General features: G+C 40.5%; 1 protein-coding gene across 4 annotated transcripts in view; it reads right to left on the reverse strand.

The window, feature by feature from the left end:
• HIPK1 (homeodomain interacting protein kinase 1) overlaps positions 1–26,002 on the reverse strand; it is a 49,672-nt gene that overhangs the window by 22,816 nt on the left and 854 nt on the right. For all 4 annotated transcript variants that reach the window (XM_054564894.1, XM_054564893.1, XM_054564895.1 and 1 more), the window contains exons 2-4: positions 15,131–16,208; positions 7,867–7,990; positions 129–248 (exon numbers count right to left, since the gene is read on the reverse strand). In XM_054564894.1, coding sequence (XP_054420869.1) covers positions 129–248; positions 7,867–7,990; positions 15,131–16,206 — 1,320 coding nt within the window. In that variant the 5' untranslated portion in view covers positions 16,207–16,208. The remainder of the gene's footprint in view (positions 1–128; positions 249–7,866; positions 7,991–15,130; positions 16,209–26,002) is intronic.

Below are 26,002 nucleotides of genomic sequence, written 5' to 3' on the forward strand. Positions count from 1 at the left end.
CCAGCTCAGGAATAAACTTGGATAACCAACCAGGAAAAACAGGTGATGTCATCTTAAAAAGAATAAACTTTGAATTCAAAGTTGGGCATGAGAAGAACAGGCATGGGCAGTATAGCGGGGGGACTGACCTTAAGCCTCCACAGTGGGTACCCCAAATTAGGGTCTCTGTTGAAAAACCTAGTTGTTTTTGTCCCGGCACTGAGGAGGTATTCAGCTGGCAGACCTTGTGTTTGTGAAATATAACGAATCTGAAACATCAAAACATTGATTTGGAGTGAAAAGAGCAATTATTAAAAACTTTGACACTAAAACATTATTAGCTCTAGGCAAAAAATAAAGCTACCACAATGAATTAACTCATTGAAGAATACAAATGAAATTTATCTATAAATACATATATAAATTTATATCTATCTATATATATGTATCTCTCTCTCTCTCTATATATAGAGAGAGAGAGAGATATACACGCTAACCCACTCACAAGTAATTCCCAAATATTTATTCAGTAGTTTTCTTGTTACTCTATCTGTGTTTTAGAAGGAAACTTTAGTTTTGAAAATTTTGTGTAATCTTTTTTGTTTTTTGTAGACTTCTGATACAAAATTCAGAAAACTTTAGGACATTTCTAGGACAGAACAGAATGGTTTTCAACAAACTCTATTTCATGGATTACTAAGGACTTTTTTTTTTTCTTTCTTTGTTTTTTTTTTTTTTTTTTTTTTTTTGGTATGTTATCAAATTAAAACGATCAGGAACAATTTCTATAAACCTCTTTCTTCCTCGGCTACTCCAGCTCCTGGTCAACTGCCCCTACTCTAAATTGTCCCTACAGAGATGGTCTCTCATACCAAAAAATCAAGCACTTAATTTAGCTTCCCTATCAGTAGAGGACAAATACTGTGTTCATCCACTTAGCATTTACTGAATCCTGACTACAAACTAGGCCAACAGTTCTTGACTGTGGCCTAGGCACCCTTTGGAGTCCCACCCCAAGACCCTTTCACGAGGTCTGTGAAGTAAAAATTATTTTCATAATAATACTAAGAGGTTATTTGCCTTTGCATTCTCTTCTCATGAGTGTACAGTAGAAACTTCCAGAGGTGCTATGTGATGATGTCACTGCTCTGATGGCTAACGAAATGTGTACTTGCATGTGGTTTGTTTTATGAATTACCCAATTTAACTGTTCACACTTCTGGCTGCTTCTCCCAACACAGGAAAGCAATAGAAGAGCCAATCTGTTTCTCTCCCTACTACTGAGGGCAATATCAGAGGCAACTTCTTTTGCATACAAAAAAAAAAAAAAGTAAAATGTTTTTTAAAATCCAGAATAAAATCTGTACAATGAAATACTATGCAAACATTTAAAATGATAGGGTAGAAGTATACTTATTAACATGTAAAGATGTATTTCTGCAATATACAACAGAAAAGGTAGATTACAAATTAAATATAATTTCACTTACTATTTTTAAAAAATTACTTCTAAGAGACACTTTTTTTTCACATTCACAGCTTTCAAATCAGGAGATGTCTTACAACTAAGAGCTGCTGTGGTTTAATTGGCAACATTTTTTCTTAGAGGTACAGAAAAGTGGTGCATCTTTCAATCAGAGGTGTCGTGGATTTGATAAAATAGAGTATATATGATCCTTTAAATCCATAAATTTATATTTGGAATATAACTATATATAGCATATATTCAATCATTCTTTCAGTATTTATTGAGCCAGGCAGTGATTTTAAAAATAGACGTGGTTCCTGCTCTCATAGACCCTGAAGTCTAGTGAGGGAGACAAGACACTGAATGCATAATTCAAATCAGAATAAATAGGCTTCCATAAAAAATACATAAAAAAGAAACCTGACCTAGACTGGGGACTGATGAGGAAAAGCTCCTTGAGGAAGTGACACTCGAGCTGATAAATGAGCAGACATTGGCTGGACGAAATGAATGGCTGGTGGAGAAGCTTCTGACTATGAGAACAGTATGTGCAAGGGCTTGGCCTGGGAGGAAGCAGTGCTGAAATGATGCCAATAGGGCGAACGTATGTAAAACAGGAAGGAATGCTGTAAGATCCATCTAGAGAGAAAGACAGGAAGGGGCAGGACAACCCAGGTAGGGGGCTCAGAGGTCATATTAGGGATTTAGCTTTTTGTTCTAAAAGTGACGCGAGACCACCGAAGGGCAGGGGACTGGCATGATCAAAGTTATGTTTTGGGGAAAAAAATAAACCACTCTTAGAGACCAGACCAGAAGCAGGGAGATGGTCTAGGCCAGGAGGAAGACAGCCTGGACTAGGGCGTGGCACTGGAAAAAAAAATAAGTGTATTCAAGAGGCATGAAGACATAAGTGGTCATGAGATACACACATTCATGTGCACACACAGCAAAGTACTTTTCTTTCTCCACAGAATTTCCCTTAATTGCAGTATGTCATTATTTGTATGATCATTTACGTAATGCCTGTTTCCAATACCAAACTCGAGCCTGCGGGCAAGGACAATGTTTTATTCAACACTGCATCCCCAGGGCCCGGGGTACCTCACACAAAGTTCGTCCTCTATAAACACATGATGAAAATTAACAAATTATATACATATATGAATAAATGCAAAATATATGCAAAATAAATGCAAAATAAATGCAAAACCTCACAGGTTACCTCTGAGGGGCAGAACCACTGTGGTTCAAATTTCTGTCTCTAGGCTCACCTCATCTTTAATTTTCCGCTTACGGAATTAAAACACTTAAAATTTTAATGTTATGGAATGAAAAAATTTCACTGTGGAGGTAGAATGGGAAGCTATTATCCAGATACTACTTTTCATATAGCTTAAAATAAAGAAACAACAAAAGCTCCACAGCTACACAAAGAATTGTCACTTGTTATTTTAAACAATCCTAATGTTCCTCCAAATTTTGAAGCCCCCAATATCTAGAGAGAGTACACACATTTGACCTCAAGATTCACAAACATCTGCTATGAAATCTCAGCTAAAACATCTATGAAAAACCCAGGGCTGACAGCACACTTACTGATGAAAGAGTGAATGCCCTCCCCCTAGAATCAGGAACAACATAAGGATGTCCACTCTTGCTACTGGTGTTCAAGACTATAGCAGTGATTTAACACAAGGCAATTAGACAAGGGAAAAAAGGAATCCAGATTGGAAAAGAAGATGCAAAACTCTATTTGTAGATGACATGATCTTGTAGTTAGAAAATCATAAGGAATTCACACCAAAAAAAAAAAAAAACAACCCCAACTATTAGAACTAGAGTTGTATTAGAAAACTATTAGAAAAAAGAGTTCAACAAGGTCACAGAATATAAGATCAATTACAAAACTTACAGTATTTCTATATACTAGCAATGAACTGGAAAATGAAATTAAGAAAATAATTCCATTCATTATAGCATCAAAAAATAGAATACTTAGAAATAAACATAACAAAAGTATAAAACTGGTACTCTGAAAATTACAAATCATTGCTAAAGAAAACCTAAATAAATGTTTACAGATCAGAAAACAATACTGTTAAGATGGGGATACTTTCCAAAACAATCTACAGATTCAATGCCATCCCTATTTTTAAAAAAGCAATGACTTTTTTGGCAAAAACAGAAAATGCACTCTAAAATTAATGGAAAATCTCAAGGAACCCTGAATAGCTAAAACAATCTTGAAAAAGAACAAAGAGAATTCACATTTCCTAATTTCAAAACTGACTATGAAGCTACAGTAATCAAAACAGCATGGTGCCGCTATATGGGTATAGGATATGGATCAATGGAATAGAACTGACAGTCCAGAAATAAACCATTATATTTATGGTCAGTTGATTTTTTGACAAGGATGCCAAAACAATTCAACAGGAAAAGAATAGTCTTTTAGTAAATGGCACTGGGAAAACTGACTATCTACATGCAAAAGAATGAAATTGGACCCTTACCTTACACCATATCCAAAAATTAACTTAAAATGGTTCAAAGACCTAAATGTAAGCGCTCAAGCTATAAAACTCTAAACCTCTTAGATGAAAACATAGGAGAAAAACTTCATGACATTAAATTTGGTGACAATTTCTTGGATGACACTCAAAGCACAAACAACAAAGGAAAAAACACCAGCTGGACTTCACCAAAATTAAAAACTTTTGTGCATCAAAGGATATGACCAACAGAGGAAAAAGGCAACCCCACAGAATGGGATAAAATATCTGCAAATCATATATCATGGTAAGCGGTAAATACCCAGAGTACACAAAAAAAATCCCTGAAACTCAACAACAACATAAAACAACCCAATTCAAAAATGGACAATGGACTTGGACAGACATTTGTCCAAAGAAGATATACGGATGTCCAACAAACACATGAAAAGATGTTCAATGTCACTAATCACTAGGGAAATGCAAATCAAAGCCACAATGAGATAACACTTCGTAAGGATGACTATTATTAAAAAACAATAAAAAAAACCCCAGAAAATAACAGCGTTGGCAAGAAGGCGCAGAAATCAGAACTCTTGTGTTCACTCCATCAGCACACACACCGAGGCTGGAGTGGTAGGGAAGGTTAGCGTGGCCCCTGAGTGAGGGTGACACATAAATTCATGAAGTGTTCCACGTTTTTCATGCGTTACTTTTATAAGTTGGAAACTAAAAGGAATAAATGTTGTTCTAATAAAAAAAGGAAATTAGAACTCCTGTAAATGCTGATGGAAATGTAAAATGGCGTGACCACTGTGGGAAACAGTTGGGTGGTTCCTCAGAAAGTTAGGCATAGCATTATCATACGTCCCAGCAATTCTACATCTAGCTATATATGTATTCAAAAAAACTGAAAATGGACATAAACACTTGTACACCAAATTTCACAGCACCATTATTCACATAGTCGAAATACACACACACACACATACACACACACACTAATAAATTCAGCCATAACAAGGAATGAAGTTCTGATACATGCTACAGCATGGGTGAAAAACATTATGCTAAGTAAAAGAAGTCCACACAAGAGGCCACATTTGGTGATGGATATGATATGCTAGAATAGAATAGTCAAATCTAGAGACAGAAAGTAGATTAGTGGTTGCTAGATGAACTCACTTTAGAGATGCAATATGGCTCCAGCTGCAAAGGCATCTGGGGAATGTTGAACTCTCTCTGACTGTTCAACTCTCTGTAACCTCACATTTGGCTGGCTACCCAGGAAGCCAGAATGCCACCCAGAGACAAACTGTCATGCCCCAGGAGGGACATAAATGAATGTATAGAGTGTAATAAATGCCTGATGTTATCTTTTAACTTAGGAATGCCTTGTTCTCTCTGGTGGTCTATATGACTGCCCACCATGTGGTTTTGCTATTAACCCCCTTTAAAAAGGGACCCTGGAGGTGGTGTGGGATTCTTCCCGGCCCACTTCTCCCTGCTAAATAAAGCTCTCATGAATCTGGACAAGGCTGCATGTCAGTTCTTCAGATTAACTGCCAAATCTGAAATTGACAAACTTAAGTGTTGGGGGTTCTCCCCCAACAGTTGCCCAGGGCAGGGACTTGGGGAGAATGAGGACTCACTGCTAAGTGATGAAAATGTTCTAGAACTGCTGTAATGTTTCCTAGCCCTGTGAACATACTAAAACCATTGACTTGTACAATACACTTTAAATGGCTGAGTTATATGGTATGTGAGTTACATCTCAATAAAGTTGCTTTTAAAATAAGGATGCCATCATAGGAACCTTTTGTACCACCAGAGATGCAAGACAAACCATCCCCTGCCCTGCTCCACAGCGGCAGCATCCAGCCACTCAGCACGGGGACAACTTCCTCTGCCGCCCCCCGTTTCACATTTATGCACCGCACAAAAATTCTCAAAACTATCAAATCATTTCTTTACAAGGAAAGCCCCAGCTGTACCGTAGCTTCTAAATCTAATTTTATTTGGTTCCACTTCCTGGGAAATTTTATAATACCAACCTGTTTACTAAGGTCGAAGAGATGCCACAAAACGTTTGGGCTAGGAACTGCACTTTGGCAGCTGTAATTGCTCAGAGCAAGGTTTCTTAACCAGGAGTGTACAAATCCCCTAAATTTGTACACGAAACATTGTGTGTGTATTTTTCTGAGGCGATCCATAGCTTTATCAGATTCTCAAAAGGGTCTAAGACCCAAAAAGGAGAATCAATAGCTTGGTCCAACCAACTATAGTTTTGGATCATTTAATCTCCCTCATACTTCTTCACAGTTGTTATAAAATAAGGAAGGTGATTTGCTCCTCACAAGACAGAAGATTACAAAGCACAATGTAACTGGTTACTTAGGACATGAGCAACTCACTTTTTCATGTTTCATTCAAAGACAGGCCCAAAGAGTCAAATTTTTAGAGGTTGATAAATGTTGCATCTACTCTAAAATAGAACGAGGAATCAAAATTTTAGGCTGAAGAGGGAAAAAGGATGGTTTTGCTCTTGTTTTCTTTCAGTAATTCCAGAAAACCATTTATTCCATAATAAAAACCACCAGATCAGATCGGTGCCTGCAGATTTCCTTATGATCTTATCAAGCACAAACGGAATCATCCTGATGCCGCAAACAAATTGGCTGCTTATCCCTTCAGTGCTCGTCATCAGGTTCCTTGGACCGAAATCCTACCTCAGGCTGTGAGGACAAAAGTTGTGTAGAGCAAGATGTTGTCAACCAAACCAGAAATCTCAGACAAGAGACTCCGGCTGAGAGGACGTGGTAGTGCCCTCCCTGCGGTGAGGACTGCGACAAATGTCTGTGGGAAGAGACCAGCACCCCATTGGTCGGGGACAGAGCCAACCGCTGTGGCAAGAAACGTCGTGCGAGCAGCCTAGTTACGGAACAGAAGAGCAGCCTCGCCCCAGGCATGCGCGTTCCCGAGCCTCTGCCGCACCGCATGTTCAGCCGTCGAAAAACAACGAAGTGCACAGTTACTGAGTATCTCATCAAACGCCTGAACCTAGAAGGCTCTTGCTTCTTCCTGCTACAAGTGAGTTCTTCATTTTTCTCTTAGTGTAATTATAGAAAGATACACTGTATGCGACTTTCAAACTGGGGGGGGGGGAGTAGAAAACAAAAAGAATCCCTCCCCCAAACTTCATTGTACCTACTATGTGCCAGACACAATGTCAACAGCTGATGATACACTGATGGAATGAAACAGTCACTGCCCTCAAAAACCTTAAAGTGTAAATGGTGAGACCACTGTTTTTTAAAGAACAAAAAATAAGAATTCACAATTTATTTCCTTGGCAAAACTTTTCCCCTTGGGACCAACTCCTCAGGAAACGCAGCATATCATCTAAGGCTTGTCTGTTTGTGACATAGGTCATTTACTGCAATCCTTTTCAAGTCCTATGATTTCCCTCCCAAGTCCAATTTTACAGCGGTGCACTATGTATCCCCGGCGCTGGGCCCATGTGTCAGTACGCAGAGAGCACTTACTTCAGTGCATGTCCTGTACGAAAGAAATAACAGGTGCGAGTGAGCCAGCTCACTCATAAACTCCCGGCTCCTCATCCTTACTTTACTTCCATATCAGCTCACGAGATGCCTTAGTTAACCAAGGTTAACACTCTAATAAATCATTACGGATCTGGAAAAGCACCAATCTAAAGTAATGTAAAACAAAAGCCCTTTTTAATTGTGGAACTGCAAATATAACTTCAGACTAAAAAGCAGGTAGAGGAATTTCTATTCTTTAAAAAATTCTTTCTAAATGGACAACTCTTTCCCTACTATCGACTTCACCAGTACTTCTTTCCCTCTGGACTCTATTTCACTAGTGCGTACTTCCTTTCTATTTCTGTTTAATAAACACTCTTACCTGATCATATTCTGAAGCACCAGGATAAAGAGGCCATCCCAGGAACAGCTCTGCTATCACACAGCCCAGTGACCACATATCAATAGCTTCACAAAATGGCAATCCAAGAATAATTTCAGGGGCTCTAGCAAAACAAAAATAGTAGATAAAAAAAATACACGTTATTTGGGAAAACGAACAGAGTTCGCTAAATCCTGTTTCAGTATCAGTTAAGGATACACTGATTTAACTGAACTGAAAATGTCCTTTGGTGTACAATCCGTCAATCGAAACTCCTAGGGCCCGGTACATTTTGGTATTCAGGATTGTTCGTATTTCACAAAGATACTACCATGTATACACTACATACTACATAATAATTCCAAAGGAGTTTACAAAAGCACTCATAATCCAATACATTCATATTTCTGCAACAAAGCATATAAGCAGTCATACTAAGTCAGCTAAATAAAGACTTTCAACAGCCTAACACTGGTTCAGGTCAGGTCTTGCCAATAAATGAGTTTACACCAAACTTAGAAAAAGATTTTTAGTTTTTAGAGCTTTCTAAACCTTGAAATCACGAATGAGGAATCATAGAGCTATTATTTTTACCCTTAGCACCTCTTCAATTATGGAAAAAACAATTAAATGGCTTGGTCAATGAATACCTCTTTGTAACAGAAATGACCTCTATAGAGACACAGTGGTCAGCAGCAGGGCTCTTGGGCCAACCTATCAGGGTTCAGATCTGGGTTCTATTTTTTAATGGTTACAGACAATTACTTAATGCCTCTGTGCCTCAGGTTCCTCATTTATAAAACGAAGATGAGTGCCTACTGCCTAGGGTGTTATATGGCTTATACAAATAAGCAATTAATAATAATAAGTATTAAAGCTCTTGTACAGTAAGCTCTTGTACCTGGCACATGGAAAGTACTATATAAGTGTTGGGTATAACAATAACTATTATTATTATATTATATTAGCATTATTTTAAAACTTTGAGTTTTTTGTATGCTTTTAGAAATACTCATTTCCATTGATGCTTAAAGAGAAGACGAAGGTAATGTCATAAACTTAAAGCTTTATATATATGAACACATCCAAGGCAAAATTGTTATCCTCATTTATGGAGGAGGACACTGAGGCAAACACACTAAGTAATTTGCCCAAAATCAGATAAGTGACAGAGCTAGAATTTGAATCCTGGCAGTCTCTCTGGAGTGGAGTATATAATACTGTCCCTAAATAAGTAAAAGTATATACCCATCTCTAAAAATCTATTTGGCACAGTAGTATATAAGACATGGCATTTTTCAAAGTGTGACTAAAGACAAATGATTCAGAAAGGGAATGATAATAGGTAATACTATTATCAATAATACCAATAGATGACACATAGTGCTTACTTTGTGCCATGCACTATTAAATATGGAGTCATTTAATCCTTACAACAATCCCATGAAAGTAGGTATTATTACTGTTAAGTCATTAATTCTAAGATGCACGGTTTTATACATTTTAACATGTCTGAAACTAAGAAGATTCTTGCAAATGACAGTGTATCTTAGTTTAATGGCAGTGCTTTTACTTTCTCATTGGCACATAAATAACGTTGCCCCTTATAATCAATGGTAGCTTGGTTTCTATGCAATAAAGTATCATTTGCATTTTACAGAGGAAGAAACTGGGCACTGAGAGGTTAAGTGCGTTGCCCAAGGCCACACAACTACTAAGTGATGGAGCCCAGGCAGTCTTGATCCCAGGTCTGAGCTCTTAAACACTTTAGCAACTTCTCCAAATAACTTCCTTTCCTTCTTACAAGTCATCAAATTGGGACCTGTAAGGACACCAGATCCAGATGCCTCATTTGATGAGTGGAAAAGCAGATCTCTCCGTTAGGAGCCATCTCACAGGCTGTGTCTCCTCCTGGAGGGCCCAGGAGGAGCTGGGGCAAAGGTGGAGTGGGGGAGGCTATAAAGATAGCTCCCTAAATAAGAATGGCCCCCCGCAAGTAAATTTCTATGAAAATAGAGTAAATGAGAGGACTCTGTAGGGTCTGGAAGCTTTCTTGATCTTGTAGAGAAATAGCAAAACTCACACTATATGACAGCTATGGGAGAAACCACTAACAGTGTTTGTACTATTTGATGTAAACTGTGGTTTTTGTTAGCCAAAGAAACCACCATCAAAAGTGATATTCCTGTTGCAGGTGGCTGAAGCCACATGCCCGATGGGGTTCCAGAGTTCTATTAAATCCCAGCCACCACAGCATGCTTTTGAGACAGCGCAAGCTTGATAGCATTAGTAAATTAGAGGCCAAAAGGGCGCAGAAACATAAGAGCTTTTCTAAAATTTAAAAGGAACAAAATTTTTACTTTCAGTGAGCAGAATCATTAATTTCCAAGTTCATGACAGTGCCAAAAATAGCTGGCAGGGAAAATGCAAATGGCTTTGTGCCAAAGGAAAAACTGGGCTTAGAACATTCCTAAGCATCAATTGAAGAGAGCAGATTGATTCTGCCGTTCCCACTATACCAGGAAGACATTTTAAAATCCAAAAGGTAGGTCACAGGGAGGGGCCAGGAACCCAGTAACTTTCTTCTTGAAAAAAAGTAGCCGAAATCTGTGATAAAACCTAAAGTGTCAGAGAAACTAAGAGAAACACTAATTCTAGCTCCAAGCCCTACTGAACAAAAGCCCCAAAGTCGGCCTGGAATCAGTTTTTCCATTTGGTCTCACCCTGCTTCTGCAGCCGGAAAAGCAGCTAAGGAGTTCCAGCGAAAGCCCCCTTCCAACAGTAGCATCTACCATGCAAAAAGGTGTCAAAAGGGAAAAAAATGAAAACAATACGAGTAAAATAAAATAATAATAAGGCTGTTTCGTCTGTTCAGGATTTTCACTATCATTACAGCCTAGAAAATGCAAGACTTACCTAAGCTCTTAGAAACAAAAAGGCTGAGTTATTTTTCTTTTACTGAACAGGAAGGAATCATTTAGCTAGATCATGTTCATCTCTAGACGGTTTTAAACTCTGAACTCAGAATATAATTCTGGTAATATTTTCATTACTATATCATCCTTCCCCTCCATTATTTCTCAATCCCTTAATATAACTCTAGACACTGAATTCTGGTTCTACTTCATCTGTAAAATACGGAGTCTGAGTTAGATAATTACTCTTGTAGGTCCCTTTCCAGCTCTGATGTTCTAACAGCCAGGCAGTATTAAAAAAAAAAAAAAAGTACTTATTAAAGCATAGGAAAGAAGGGGAGGAAACTAGCAGGATTCACTTTCATAGAAAAATGTCATTAATTCTACTTTGGACATAGTGGTCTCCTCTTTGAAAATACAGCCCATCCTTAAAGAACAAATACTAAACAGGCTATAATTACTATAACCAGGTGGTAGGAACACCAATCCCTGCCTTTCGATTTCCCAACTTCAAACTTCTTTAAATTGAAGACTTCCTCTAAGGTCATAAAGCTTTATTTCACTGGAACCCAGGGCGGGCAGAGGTCAGAATCACGTAACAGCAATCCTTCCCCACTGATTTTTGTGAACACACTTGCTTCGTCCTGCCCGTTGCAGAGGCATGAAACTTACTAGATCAGAGATGTTATGTAAAGTCACACTTCCTACATCTGCGGCTTAGATGAAACTGTAGTTTCATTGTCAGATGAAACTGGATTGTTTTTCTAGGATAAACTGAAAATGTGCTTTCCTCCTCAAGACCTTGTCTTCCCATACAGAACAAATAAAGTGGTCTCAGCTTTAAATGAAGGCCTGCCAGCTTGTTCAGAATATTAAAGCATTGAGCTTGTAAGCATGGAACACTTTGTGCCTAAAACACAAACCCCAAAGACAGGAACTTTCCTTGGAATTAGCCTACATTCACATTTACCGCGGGCTTGGAAACAAAGTGTATTATTTCCACTGCCTGAGTCATTTAGCCATGCCCATGGCCAACAGAGACAACATGGTGGCAAAGTTTATGTCAAATGATAATATTTTGGCATGTTATCAGCAAGGTGATGTAAACTAAAAGGGAGGGTAAGAGGAAGGCAGCCTTGGAGCCAGAATGCTTCGCTGGTCAAAAGGATTTCAGAGGTTTTCTGAAAAGACAAGAGGGTGCGGACTTACTGGACTCGAACATGGCGACAAAGCAACATGAGGATACTGCAAAAAACTAATGATGGAGAAGGAGTGCCTGAGCTGCTCGTCCATTTGCCCCAGGCTCAATATCGAGCATGACCATGACACTACAGAACATTCATGTTAAATCCTACACACAGTCAAGTCCTGGATGCTGAACCTCAGAATGCACCATCACTACTCGATAATGCACAGAATGAAGTGTTTCTAAGGGGTAAACTGTGCTCCATTTAAAATTAGGTCAACAACTAAATGCAATGGGTTTACAGGACTTTGTTGAAGATTATCACCAGCGGATTTAATTTTGAAAATTAGCTCTGACTGTGCGGCTCAGTTGGTTGGGCACTGTCCCGCAAAGCAAAAGGTTGCCGGATCAGTTCCTGGCCAGGGAACATGCCTTGGTTGTGAGGTCGGTCCCTGGCTGGGGCCCGTGCAAGAGGCAACCAATAGATGTTGCTCTCTCACATCAATGTTTCTCCCCCTCTTTTCCTCCTTCCCTTTCCCTCTCTCTAAAAATAAATAAATTTTTAAAATATTTTTTAATTTTGAAAAACATATTTTCTATAAAAACAAAACTGAACCAAATTACTCAAATGACAGCTTAAATTAAATTAAAAGATAAGGGGCAAAGAGCAGCAACCTACCACTGAAAATTATTCAAATTTCATACTAGCAAAAGCTAAAAAGCCAAAACTGTTTGATCCCTCAAATCTCCCTTTCCCTTTAAGAGAAAATTCCATCAACAATTACTTCATGAATAACTCTTACCTCTACCACTCTTTTTGAATCTTAAAATTGCTTCAGTTACCACAAGAGAATGCACTTTGTTTTTGAGAGGGCGGGCAAACAGTTACGAACACCTGCAGACACCCACTAGACAGGAGCTGAAGAAGGCAGGGGCTGAGGAGCCCTGTCCCTCAGCTGGGCTCTGCCTCTTCCTCCCCAGCACTCACGAGAGGCACCACCGAACTGTTTCCTCAGTGCACCTGGAAATGAGGGGGGGGGGGGGTGGGGGTGTGTGTGTGTGTGTGTGTGTGTGTGTGTGTGTGTGTGTGTGTGTGTGTGTTTGCGCGCGCATGTATATATGTATGTATCTATGTATGTATCTATGTGTGGGCGGTGGTGGGATTGCTCAGAAGAGAATATTAGAAGCAAACTGGGACCTAAGTCTCCCAAGTCATAAATAAATAAATGGAGGTGAGATTCTCAAAATTAGCCAAGTTGTCTAGTGCAACATGAAATCAGAAACCACAGGCTCTAGGAATTTCTTTCTTCTATCTCACTCCAGGAAGAAATATCACAGCTTTACAAAACGATAACAGGAAAAAAAAAAAATACAGAGGAGAGTAGACTGGAAGACAATGTTGTTTGCAATGTCAATATTAACCGAAGTGATTTACAGATTCAGTGCGATCCCTATCAAAAAATCAATGAGGTTTTTTGCAGAAATAAAAAACCCATCCTAAAATTCATCTGGATCTTGAGGGACTCCTCGAGATGGCCAAAACAGCCCTGAAGGAGAATAAACCTGGAGGTCTCCTATGTACTGACTCTAAAACCTGCTACACAGCTACAAGTAATCAAAACAGCATGGACTGGCATGAAGGCAGACATACAAACCCAATGGAACGGAACAGAGAGCCCAGAACTAAACCCTCACATATACATGGTTAAAGGGTTGTGATGACGGTGTCAAGACCATTCAGTGGAGAAAGGGTAGTCTTTTCAGCAAATGGTGCTAGGAGAACTGAATATCCACATGCAAAGGAATAAAAGTGGGACTCGTACCTTACACCATACACAAAAGTTAACTCAGAATAGACCAAAGACCTAAATATGAGAGCTAAAACTATAAAACTCTTAGAAGAAAACACAGGGGAAAAGCTTCATAACATTGGTTTGGAAATGATATGCTTTTCTGGAAATAAAGCACAACACACTGAAAATACTGTGTATCTTCTTCTATCTTCAATTATTAAAACAGCTGCCCAAAAATTCACCAATTTTGATAATTTTTTAAAATGCACGCTGATACGACAGCTGTCACATTATAATCTAACAAAATTGTTTCAAATGAAGTTCAAGACAACTAAGCACTACTACAACTATTGTACAGAAAAAATATAACAGACTTTTTGACCAACCCAATGCAAAAAGTAATAAATAATATACCAGAATAAACTCTGTTTCTCATACAATTGCCTACTTGTGCACACCCCTGTGTATTCCAGCACTTCACTTGGGTGAAGACCACTGTAGGGTAACCAAGTAAGTTATCAAAGTATTATAGAGAATGTTAAAGCAGGAGGAAACCTTAGTAATCATCTAACCCAATTCCCTTTATTATGCAAGACAGAAAGTATAAAAGAATACAGTGTTGCTAGAGTTAAGCCTGGAATTATTCCCAAGGCATCTTACCTACCAGGATGTGAACTTAGAAAAAGTAGCAGCATAAAAAAGAAAGAAAAAATTGCAGCACATGCCCAAATTCATTACAAATAAGTAAACATCTGTATATATTTACAGAGTCTTTTAAATGGGAAAATTAGATATAATGATAGTAAAGAAAAACCAGATGCTAGTACAGTTGACACCTGAACAAGGGTTTGAACTGCAACGGCCCATTTATGAGGAGGCTTTTTTTCCAATAAATACCTGTACTGCTTTCAAGCTGTGATGGAGAGTCCACAGTATGGAGGGCCAACTATATGAATTGAGCTATATTCTACCATTTTATAAAAGGGCCTTGAGCATGTGCGGATTTTGGTATCAGCAGGGGTCCTGGAACTAATCTCCTGCAGATACTGAAGAACAACTTAAGTTCTGGGGGAGTCAGAAGTTACATGCAGATTCCCCCTAACTGCCCTGTTGTCCAAGGGTCAGCTATATAATTCAACTAGGAATGACCTTAAGAATCAGACTGAATTAATTTTCCCAGTGCTAAATAAAACTTCAGATATAAAATAATGCTACTTATCAGAATGCCACACACTTGAGCTAAACATTACCCAATTTCTATCTTGGAATCTGTAAATAAATTCATTGTTATACGTAGCCCTATGTAATATAAGTTAAATATAAAGACAGATGTTAAGTCTAAGATGAGCTTTCTAGCATTTGCCACTTGCCTGTAGTAACGTGACTGTAAGTAGGTTGAGCACACAGCCTTGGAAACATGACTAGCAGAACCAAAGTCAATGACCTTCACTCGGTAGGGTTGGCGCACTGGGTCGACCAGCATGATGTTTTCTGGCTTAAGGTCGGCATGAATCAGACCGAGGCTCTTGAGCTTCATCAGGGCTGTGGCCACCTGCTGCAAGATTGGTCTGATGTACTTGAGGGGCAGTGGGCTAAACTTGTTCTGCTTCAGAAAATCGTACAAGTTCTGCTCCAGCATCTCAAACACGAGGCAGGTGTGATTCTTATGCTGAAAGCACTCGTAAGAACGCACGAAATTATACTCATCGGCATTTTCACTGCTTAGGCGGGAAAGGATGCTCACTTCAATCTGTCCTTGTCTGGCATAGGAGGGGTGGTTCTTCAAGATCTTGATGGCCACAATTTCCTTGGTGCTCCGCTTCCAGCACTTAGCCACCTGCCCAAATGTTCCCCGGCCCAGGAACTCCAGGACTTCATAGCTGTTGGTCATAGAGCAAAGGATCTCATGCTGGACCAGCTGGTAATCCCCTTCCCCGCTGGAACTGCTACTCTTTGTGGTCACAGTGGTGGTCGTGGCAGCAGCACCCACCACAGTCCTGTTTTGCAGCATGAGAGGGGGATGTTCTTCTATGATTTGCACGCTACCGTTGCTGTCAACTTCCTCACTTTTTCTTTTCAGTCCACATTTTTGATATGGCTCAAGCAAAGAAACGTTGCTCCTGTGAGTCAGGGTCTGGCTGCTCTGGAAGGTCGATGGGGCAGCACTGGCGGAGCTGTCAGCAGCTGTCACCACAATGTGCTCCACGGCAGGGGCTGGGAGGAGGAGGCCCTGGTCATAAGCAGGGATGTTGAAATTTGCTACCTGGTGAGAGGAGTTGGCTTGCCCTTGGGTGGCTGGGAGGGTTTTGCTGTGGGTATAATATTTGTCGTTGCTGCTCTGTCCAGAAACATCCCAGCCAGAGGGCTCTATTTTCAGTTTCTTCGCACTGCAGAAGGCACTCGACGACACTGATGGGGGGGAAAACACCTGCAGCTGTGATGCCATACCTGCCGGGAAAGAGGGAGAGTCAGGCGCTCCGTTTCATACAAGCCCTCGCTTCGCAGGCAAGAACGTTTCTAGCTTAGAAAAACCACAAGTAAACACATCGGGCTGGGGTTTTATGTTATACATTTTCCAAAGTATGCTTCCTGTTACAGAAGGATAAACTTTATGGCCTAATTACACATCCTTAATCGCTCTTTGAAACTCAACAATAATAGTGCATACTGTTAAAGGAGTATAAACATCTATGATGGTTTATAAAGAATAACATGTAGTTTAGATGATTGATTGCTTACTATAGAGTAGGCTAAGCTCTTCACATGCATTACTCATTTAATCCTCACCACAAGGCTGTGAAACAGAAACTGTTACTATTATTTCCATTTTATAGATGAGGAAACTAAGGCACAGAGTGGTTAAAGTAATTTGCCCAAAATAACACGGCTCTTAAGTGGCAGGCAGCACTGTCATTCAAACCCGGGCCCCGTGGCCGCAGGCCTCAGTTCGCAGCTCTGTCTTCATTCCTGTCCTGATTAACTGTTTAAACAATTACTTAAATTTAGGCATAGATGGCACACTTATAAAATGCACAGAGGAGCCGAATTTGGGCAGGATACTCAATACCGCTAAATAACAGGTCCAGAAAGAGCACCATGGGATAGAAACCACAGGCAGGTCCCGCAGATTAAATTGAACACAAATATTGACTCTTACTTAGATCCAAAATACAACCAGCACAAAGGACAAGGATGAGAGACACAAGGGTTAGCACTAAAATATATGAAAAACACCTTTGGTGGGTAAGGAAACATTGTTATAATGTTCCCCTCATGTCAAAGGCTCATTTAATCTTAAACTATACTCACAGAAACCGTGGCCAGAACAGGACGGATAATGTGAGGGCTATCCATTCTGCTCAGATCATGCATAAAACAGTGTCTAGCTCTGTCCACTGCACTGTAAAAGGAACACTGGCAAACTGGCCAGAAGAAAGCAATGAGGATGACTCAAAGCCTGGGCAGGGTCTTCTGAAGAAACGTGGGATGTTATTCTTAGGAAAATAAGGGGAAAGGGAGCCCACCTGTCCCACAGTCACCTCAGGCTCAGCACACCCAAAGACTAAGCCCAAAGCTAATACTTTCAGAATAAAGTCCAAACTTTGGACATAGCATGCAAGCCATTTCACACTCATCTTCTCCCTTCTCAACAACACAGCCCTCGCATGCCTTGGGGCTTTACACTAATTCCTCTTCTCTGCTCCATACCTTCCCCCCCTTTCAATAACTACTTCCCAGGATTAATCATCTGCAAAAGATTCTCAGATCTCTGTCTCTAACCCAGATTTCTCTCTCTTGAACCCCAAATCCTTTATTTCCAAATAACCACTTCACACTGCAGCTTGGATATCTTACAGACACCTCAAATTTGAAATTAAACTTAGGAGCCTCCACCCCACCCCAGGTTTCTATGTCAATTATGAGACACCACCATAGATCCAACACCTCAAGGCAAAAATTAGGGAGGCAACGAGTCTGTTTCTTTACCTATTACGTACTGATAGCAATGTCTGCCTCGAGTTATTATGAGAATCTAAAGATTCAATACATGTAATAGTGCCTGAAACTCATTCGCTATTATTATCCTGACTTATTCATCTCCTTTATCCATATCTAATCTGTAACGAAATCTTCAATTTTACCTCAGAAGAGTATCTCAAATCAGCCATTTTTCTCTACCCCTATTGGAACCATTCTAATTCATTCAGACTTCCAGTAGCCTCTAAACTAATCTTGTAAGGGGGGATGGGGAGAAGTCCTATGCAAACTGGATGACAGCCCTTTCTTTTTTAAGCACAGAAGTCATCAGGATGGTGCAAAGCCTTCGCCCTCCTCCTGTCTCCCAGGTTTCCTTGCACCTGCCTTAAAAAGCTCTCCCAAACTGCCCTGGCCAGGTGGCTCAGCTGGTTGGAGCGCCCTGTACACCAGAAGGTTGTGGATTTGATTCCCCATCAGGGGACAAGGTCTAGGTTGTGGGTTTCAGCCCCCGACTGCACCTGCAGGAGGCAGCCAATTGCTGTTTCTCTCTCACATTGATGTTTCTGGCTCTCTTGCCCTCCTTCTCTCTAAAATCAGTAAGCACATCCTTGGGTGAGGATTAAAAAAAACCAAAATACCAAAAACCTCTCCAAAACTCAGCAAACTTTGACTGCTGTCTTCCAAAATCTTCCCACCTTAATTCCGCCATTCCAGGCATACTGCCCTTCTTTAAGTGTTTTGGAAAGCCCTCGAATTCAGCATCGATTTTCTGCTGGGAAAACTGTTCTCTCTCTCTCTCTCTCTCTCTCTCTCTCTCTCTCTCTCTCACACACACACACACACACACACACACACACTCCCCCACATAATCACTACCACCACTGCCCCGCCCCCTACCATGCACTCCCATAGCGCCCTGTTCCTCCCTTATAACTTGAAAGTATTTATTACATTTCAGCTACAGAGTAAGTTCCATGAGGAAGGGCAGGTACCGTATCTGTCTTGTTATGCTTCATGCCACCAGAACCTACCACAGACTCTGGTAATACACAGACATTCAGTGTTCGTTGGGTGATGTGACCCTGTCTATCAAGGGCATAGCTACTCCCTACCATTCATATTAAACTGCAGAATTTTCAAATGTTTGTTTTGGTTTTTAATGTCCCTGTCTTTCAGCTGTGCAGTACTAAAAAAACTGGGGAAGCCCCATTCCAATACACATAGTATAATTTTATAGTCATAAGAGAATAAACGCACAACTAGAAAGGAAGAAAGCGTGGAAAAGGATGTTACAGAACATGAAAAAGCAATGTGTACGTTTCTTTGGGCCTGAATACAACTAAAAACCATCTGCACTGGCCTAGACAGCTGGAACGAACAAATCCTCAGCCTTCAATTTCTAAAAAGGCAGTCTGGATTTACTTCAAACAAGAGTTTCCATAATTTAAATGAACCTTGAAAAGAAAAAAAAAAAAGTGCAAATTAAAGGCCAAAGTCAGTGCAATTGAACTCCAAGACTATGAATTTACAAATCAACTCGTTCTACCTACGTCGCTGACACAATACTAAATTATAATAGGCTGGTGTATCTCTCCACACCAGGCCCCTCTCCTTTCTTGGAGAGCGAATAAAAACTTTATTCTCTACACTTTCCTCTCTTAGGGAATTCTTTCCGAGCCCGCATCACCGACCGCCCTAACCGTTTGGTGGCCCATACAGGGACATTCTCTCTTTCTCCCTCTCCTCCAGCCTCCTGAGACTTGCGACTAGGGAAGCAGTGGGCAGCGGAAGCCTGACCCGGGCTAACCTATCTACCCCTGTCTCTCTGAGGCTCCGAGAGAGGATTCTAGTGCTTCTCCAACTCTCCGGACTCTGCAGACAGCCTCCCCCTCACCCGTCCGCAGGGCCAGAGATCGGTATCAAAAATTTGGCGACTCCAAGTCTTGCCTGGACTCTGGATGTCACCAGAAAGATTTAAGGAATTAAGATTGACTTTCCAAGCCAATTAGAGCCCCTGGGAAAACCGGCCTGGCGCCTTGCTTTGTCACTGGTTCAAGGCAGTTTTTCCAGGACTGGAAATGACTGGAGGCAAGAACAGATCTAACCACTCCCTCCAGCCACAGGCAGAAGATAACACTGGAACAAGCAGCGGCCTCACGTTACAACCCCCAACAGCCCGGGGGCCGCACAACAGCAACCCCTCCACCCTTTTTTAATCCAATCACACCTTCCTAGAAGCTCAAAGCCCCCACCCCTCAATGCTGGTGTTTCTCTTCACACCATGTCCCTCCCCTTTCTTGGAGAGTGAATAAAAACGTTATTCTCTACAAACAAAAAACTAAAAAAACCCAAAACCTTAAATTATAATAAAAGAAAATTGTGAAACCATGTAGTAGTATCTTTGCAAAGTTTACCTATTGAAATATATGCAAAAAATACTTGTGATCATAAAATTGAGCCAATTTTGAGCAAGAAAGTAAATTTGCAAAAGTTGTTTTCTATTGTCTATCTGTTGAGCTACTAATTTAAAAAACATAGGCCTAAAATTATTTAGTAAAAGAACTGGAATACAAAACTTGTAATTTGTAGCTATGTCTAGGAATATGTGGGCTTAAAATAATATTGAAAAGAATTCATAAGATGTAATGCCAAATTTTTTTAAGTATGTTTGTAACTAGACACTTTTTTAAAACACTGCATTTACCAGAGTAATGTTAGTGACAACTTTTCGCCCAGTAAACAAAGTAACAGGTACTGATGGTTTCAAATCTTCACATTCAGCACTGCAAAAAGCACAAGTAGCTGAAAATTTTCCTGAAAGTTTAAGTATATAAATGAATATAATTCTTATTCAGTGAGAAAAAGTTAAGTCCACCCACAGGAAAAGAACAACCCAGACCTTCACCCGGGCCTGCCCTGCAGCCAGGGCGCGCGGCACTGAAATCAGCACCCGGCCACCAGGACCCTTGCTGTGGCTGCGACCCACGCGGACCGCAGTGAGTGCAAGGAGAGAAGAAAACACAGAATCAAAATGGCCTACAAAAATCAACACTCTTATTTATATAACATTCTGAAATTCAGCTAAAAACAGCCATTTCTAAACACAGGATGAAGATACTACGTTCCACAAAATTTGCCTTTGCAAATGGGCAGGCAATTTTCTTCCTAGGCTGAGACCTACCAAAGAAAAATAGAAACAGAATTAACATCTGTGGGAAACTTACTGTGTATCAGACCACTCTGCTAAGGAAATCACAGTTGACTCTTGAACAATGTTGGCGGGGGGTAGGGGAGATTACCTGCACAGTTGAAAATCTCCCAAAACTTGACTATACTACAAATATTTTCAATTCACATAACAGCTCCCAATAAACTAGAAGTCATTTCCGACTTCCTGAAATGCTGTACCTCGACTCCAGCAATAAACTAGTCTTTACATTTCAAACCTGACTTTCCAAGGATTGAACCATTTGAATACAATGACAGATTTGCCCACTGCATTAATCCTGAACTAAAACCAAAAGACAAAAAGGCCACTGATACTTGTACTCGCGAATAAAAAGAGAACTGAGTCTTGCTAGAATCCAAGGCTTTCAAAAAAGGTAAAATTAACAGCTTCCCCATTCCCTGCAATGGTCACATCTATTTACCATTTTATTGGGTGCTCCACACTAAAGTCACTACAGATGAATAAGGAATTCAAATAAAACCAAGGTAATGGTGTTTTGCCCTTAGTTTTCAGTCACTTCCACTTTTTTTTTTTTTTTAAGATTTTATTTATTTAGTTTCAGCAAGAGAGGAAGGGAGGGAGAAAGAAAGGGAGAGAAAAATGAACGTGCAAGAGAAACATCGGCTGGTTGCCTCTCACACACCCCCAACTAGGGACCTAACCCACAACCCAGATATGTGCGCTGACCGGGAATCGAACCAACGACCTTTCGGTTTGAAGGCCAGCGCTAAGTCCACTGAGGCACACCAGCCAAGGCAGTAACTTTCATCTTTTCCCTGACACACCAATACTATATTCCTACTGCTTTTGCTTAGCGTCTGCTTTGCCTCTTTGGTATAATTGAACACGTGGTGACCTAAATAACCTAAAATCAGTACTGTATATTGATTTCTTCCTCTAGCACTTGTCCTTAGCTGACATAGTATATAAAGAGCATGCACATCATTAAAGTATGTAAACAAGAACACAAGTTCTGTAAAAATTAAGCAAGTCAAGTTTGGTAAGAAAGCTCTTTCACCAGAACACCAACTACCTCTCCACTCCATCCACTTTTGCCTACCCCCACTGCGCGATTCTGGACTACTTACATCAATAGTCTAAACTGTCTCCCCCAACAAACTCTCAAGACCCTTCTTTATGCTCCCCTTCTCCCAACTCACTCTTCACCTTAATAACTGAAACTTTTCAAAATGCCTCTCTGCCCCACTTCACCATCCGATGAAGCCCAAAGCCTCTGGTTTGCATCTGCAGGCCTTGTAAGATCTGGCCCCTGATCGGCTCTGTAGCCTCCTCTCATTCAGCCTTTCCCCGGGGCGCTCTCTCCCCCAGAAGTATTCAGTTTCCTTATGAGCGTAGGCTAGGTCTTGCCTTCTCCCACCCTCTTCCCTCACTGGACTTCACCGTCCCCTCAGCCGCCTCTTTTGCTAACTTCTGCTCATCCTTTCGGTGTCTGCCTGCAGCTGACTTCTCAGTGTGGCACCACAGACTGCTCGTTGGCATCAAAATCTACTCTCTTCTTCATCCCAGACTAGACCACAGTTCCCGGTCCCTCTCTCCGATGGGAAGCAGTGTGTGGGTGCGGCTGGTGCTCCTTTCCCTTTCCACCCCACCGGCAGAACACATGAAGACGCGGCTTCCGTGGTGAAACAGGGCCCAAGGGATGGTGGAGCAACAGGACAGGAAGAACATGGGTCCCTGGGCAGTCATGGAGAGCAGAGCCGCTTGCCCACCAGGCACGATCCCTTCAACCTGGAACATCCAGGTGGTTACACGAGAGAAAAACTTCCTTCAGCTAGCATCTTGTTCAGACAGCCTTATGCTGACAAACATTCTCAGGAAAGCCTTCCCCGGAGCTCTTCATACTAGGCTAGGCTTGCCAGTGAAGGCTCCCACAGCGCGCCCTACTGCCTCATACTATCCTCGGGCTTATGTATTTCACCTCTTCATTTAACAAGCATGTCTGTCTGCCTGGCACTGTTCTAGCCTATTTGAAAAAGGAATCAAAATGGATGGAATGGAACAAGGGAGAGAGTAACAGAAACAGGACCCAAAGAAGCGGACAGGAGCTAGTGGACAGGGCCACTCTGGATTTTATTCTAAGTAGGACTATTTGTAATGATTGATTTAAAAGTTGACTTCTAAACTGCTAGTATCATGAAGGCTGTTTAGCGCCCCTCCCTTTTTTTTTAATCACCAGCATCTATCACTATGGTTGGCATATGGTAAGTGTCAAATGTCTGCTAGAATGAGTGGCTCTACAGAGACCACATTCCTCCTCCCTATGTATGTAAACGTTAAGGGGATCTCAGAGTTTTTCGCTAAATTAGAGAAATATTCACACAATACAACAGAAATAATAGTCTCTTGTCTACAAGAAAAATTTCATATATATACACATTTATAGATAGATAGATAGATATAGATATCTAGATATAGATATAGTAATTGGTTTTCTAGGTATAGTAAAACAGAAGGAAAAATAACCTTGAAACCCTAAGGACACTATTTGAATCAAAGCTTCACCCCCTTCCCTGTACCGTTTCCTTCATATGGAACCATGTGAAACGAGCAAGTTCCCTAACTGGTATTCAAAAATAGAGTGTGAAAAAGGTGGTGGTCGCTGACACAGGAGTAACGCTGCAATTCTATGTAATTTCCAGTCATTTGAACCAATTTTGTAATATCCTGGTAAACTGTTTCAGGGGTGCTTCCTTCCAGACAGGATATTGTTTCCTAAATTTCAATAGCTCTCTTAGATTTGGAAGGATGAACCATAGTAACAGAACAAAAAAGAAAGTAGGTGCTTTTTTTTTGTTTGGTAAAAAGGTACTATCTTAGTTTGTACACAGGACAGTCTACAGATCTGTAGAGAATAAGGAGAATGTCAAATTAAAACAAAGCTCAATCTGAAACAGACACTAAAAGAGGACCCTGCTCAGACTATCCAGCAAAGTTCTAACAAAAACAGGACCAAAACAAGGTAACAACCATCTGGCAGGTGGAAGGTGGAAGGAACTCTTTCAGATAAATGAGACAACTTCTGCCAGTGTGTGAAGGGATGCAGAAAAATGGAAAACTGTTGAGTACAGCGAAAATCTGAATAAAAAATGCATTTTATTGCAGAAGACACTGGCTAAAAAGTACAGGGATTTTAAAGCTAAAACAGATCATACAATACTCTTTTTAAAACTCTAATTCCAAAATGAGAAAAAGGAGACCCAAGAAAGCCAGAGAAGTTTTATGGCGTTAATGAGAGGCTAGCAAAGAATTCAGGCCTCTGGTTTTTCTCACTGAGCTCTCTGGGAAAGCAGGGTACCAGGTGCTCTTAAAGAATCCAAGAGAAACACACCTACGTTTCCAAATCCCCCAAGAGCTTAGAATGTTGCTTTGGTGATATGACACACAAGAAAGAGAAAAATATAAAAACAGGATGTAAATTTCTTTAAGTGCCAAATTATGCTCTACAAAAATACATAAGGCATTTAGGGAGCTGGGAGATTTGGAACACAAAACAGAGAAGGAATCAAAAAGCAAATCAGTGATGGCTGAAGTGCTACTTGAAGGAAAAAAATGATTTTGATGACTTGTATTCAGAATGGCATGAAATATAAGGGAAGAAACTGGGGAGGAATAATTGTAACTTTAAAAAAAATTAATGGATGCTTTATACAGTTGTGAAAATGAAAATAAAAGGGCAGATCAGGAAGTTCATGTTTATAAATTACTTCAAATTACAAAAGGACCAGTTATAATAGTATAACTAATAAGCTGCAAAAGTTCCAAGTGTCAGAAGTTTACAAGGCAGGTTTGGCTCACTGATTTCTACCAACACAACCACTGAGCTGTGCTTATGAAAACAAAACCACAGAATGAAAGAATTCTATTTTCCTGAGAATTGTGAATTTTGAGGTTATCTTTTTTCTTTTAGAAAGGAGTTCTGGTTTGGTTTTAAATCCCAAGTTATCAATCAACTTGCTCTACAATCCATAAAACTACAATGTTCAAAGTCAGGGTAAACTATTCATGAAAATATCATCAGCAAAAGTCCTACCTACCAACCAGAGCCATGTATTTACAAGATCTCATTCACCATTTTAATCATCAGATGCTTTACTGGCTTGGCTGCCTCCAGCTGCAACCACAAGTACTTTACCAAAATACCCTTCAAGCCAAGAACAGTATCTTCCAGTCAATGATAGCCTTCATCATAGCATCATACCATGTAACACAGAACCCCAACATAATTACACGTAAAGATCCAAAATCACCATCTGAGTAACAACTATTAGATTAAATGACTCGCTAGTAGATTTTTTTAATGTTTTACAGAAAGCTTCAAACCTATATGTGGAAAAAAGCTGGTAATGATTTGCATCCTCTGCAATCTTTAAAAAAAAAAAAGAAAAGAAAAGAAAGAAAAGAAAAAACAACTGCAGACCAAGGATCAAAAATAGCTTTACACAAACAAGAGCAAAATTGTAGGTTTTGCTGAGGGCATCAGCCACTTAATTTAACCCCGCTTCATCAGGAGCAGGAAGCCACACTGCTGTTTTCATCCGAGTTACTAGGAAACAAACAAGATAAAGGACAGATTGGGCAGAGGAGTCTAGAGTTCAAAGGAATATTTTGATGCAACCCCTGAAAACTCCCAAAGCAAGCACCTAGGACTGCCTCAAAGAAGGGGTCCATCTACAGCTGAGTCGGTGGTTTCAGGGGAGGCAAGAGGTACTGGACTTAGGGCTGGTTTTTTCCCTTCTCCAGCCCCCTCCCTTCCCCCACCTAAACAGGAAAGAAAGCGCGCCCAGCATAAACACAGGCCAGGCTCCCGCACTGTCACAACCAACGGGGGGTGAGACCAGCGCTCCTGGCGACCGAACTCCGGGTCTCGTTGCTAGGCACGAAAAGGGCCTTTTTCCCGCAGACCTGTGAACAGCGTGGGCCTTACCCACGAGTTTGGGTTGTTTCCTCACCTTCCCACCCCCCGCCCTTTTTTTCCCTTAAAGGAAAGCTTTGGGAAAGTGACAACAGACAGCAA

Source organism: Pteronotus mesoamericanus, unplaced genomic scaffold (assembly GCF_021234165.1).
Source record: "Pteronotus mesoamericanus isolate MK-2021 breed Mesoamerican mustached bat unplaced genomic scaffold, CSHL_Meso_final scaffold_99, whole genome shotgun sequence".
In the NCBI taxonomy this organism is placed as follows: Eukaryota; Metazoa; Chordata; class Mammalia; order Chiroptera; family Mormoopidae; genus Pteronotus; species Pteronotus mesoamericanus.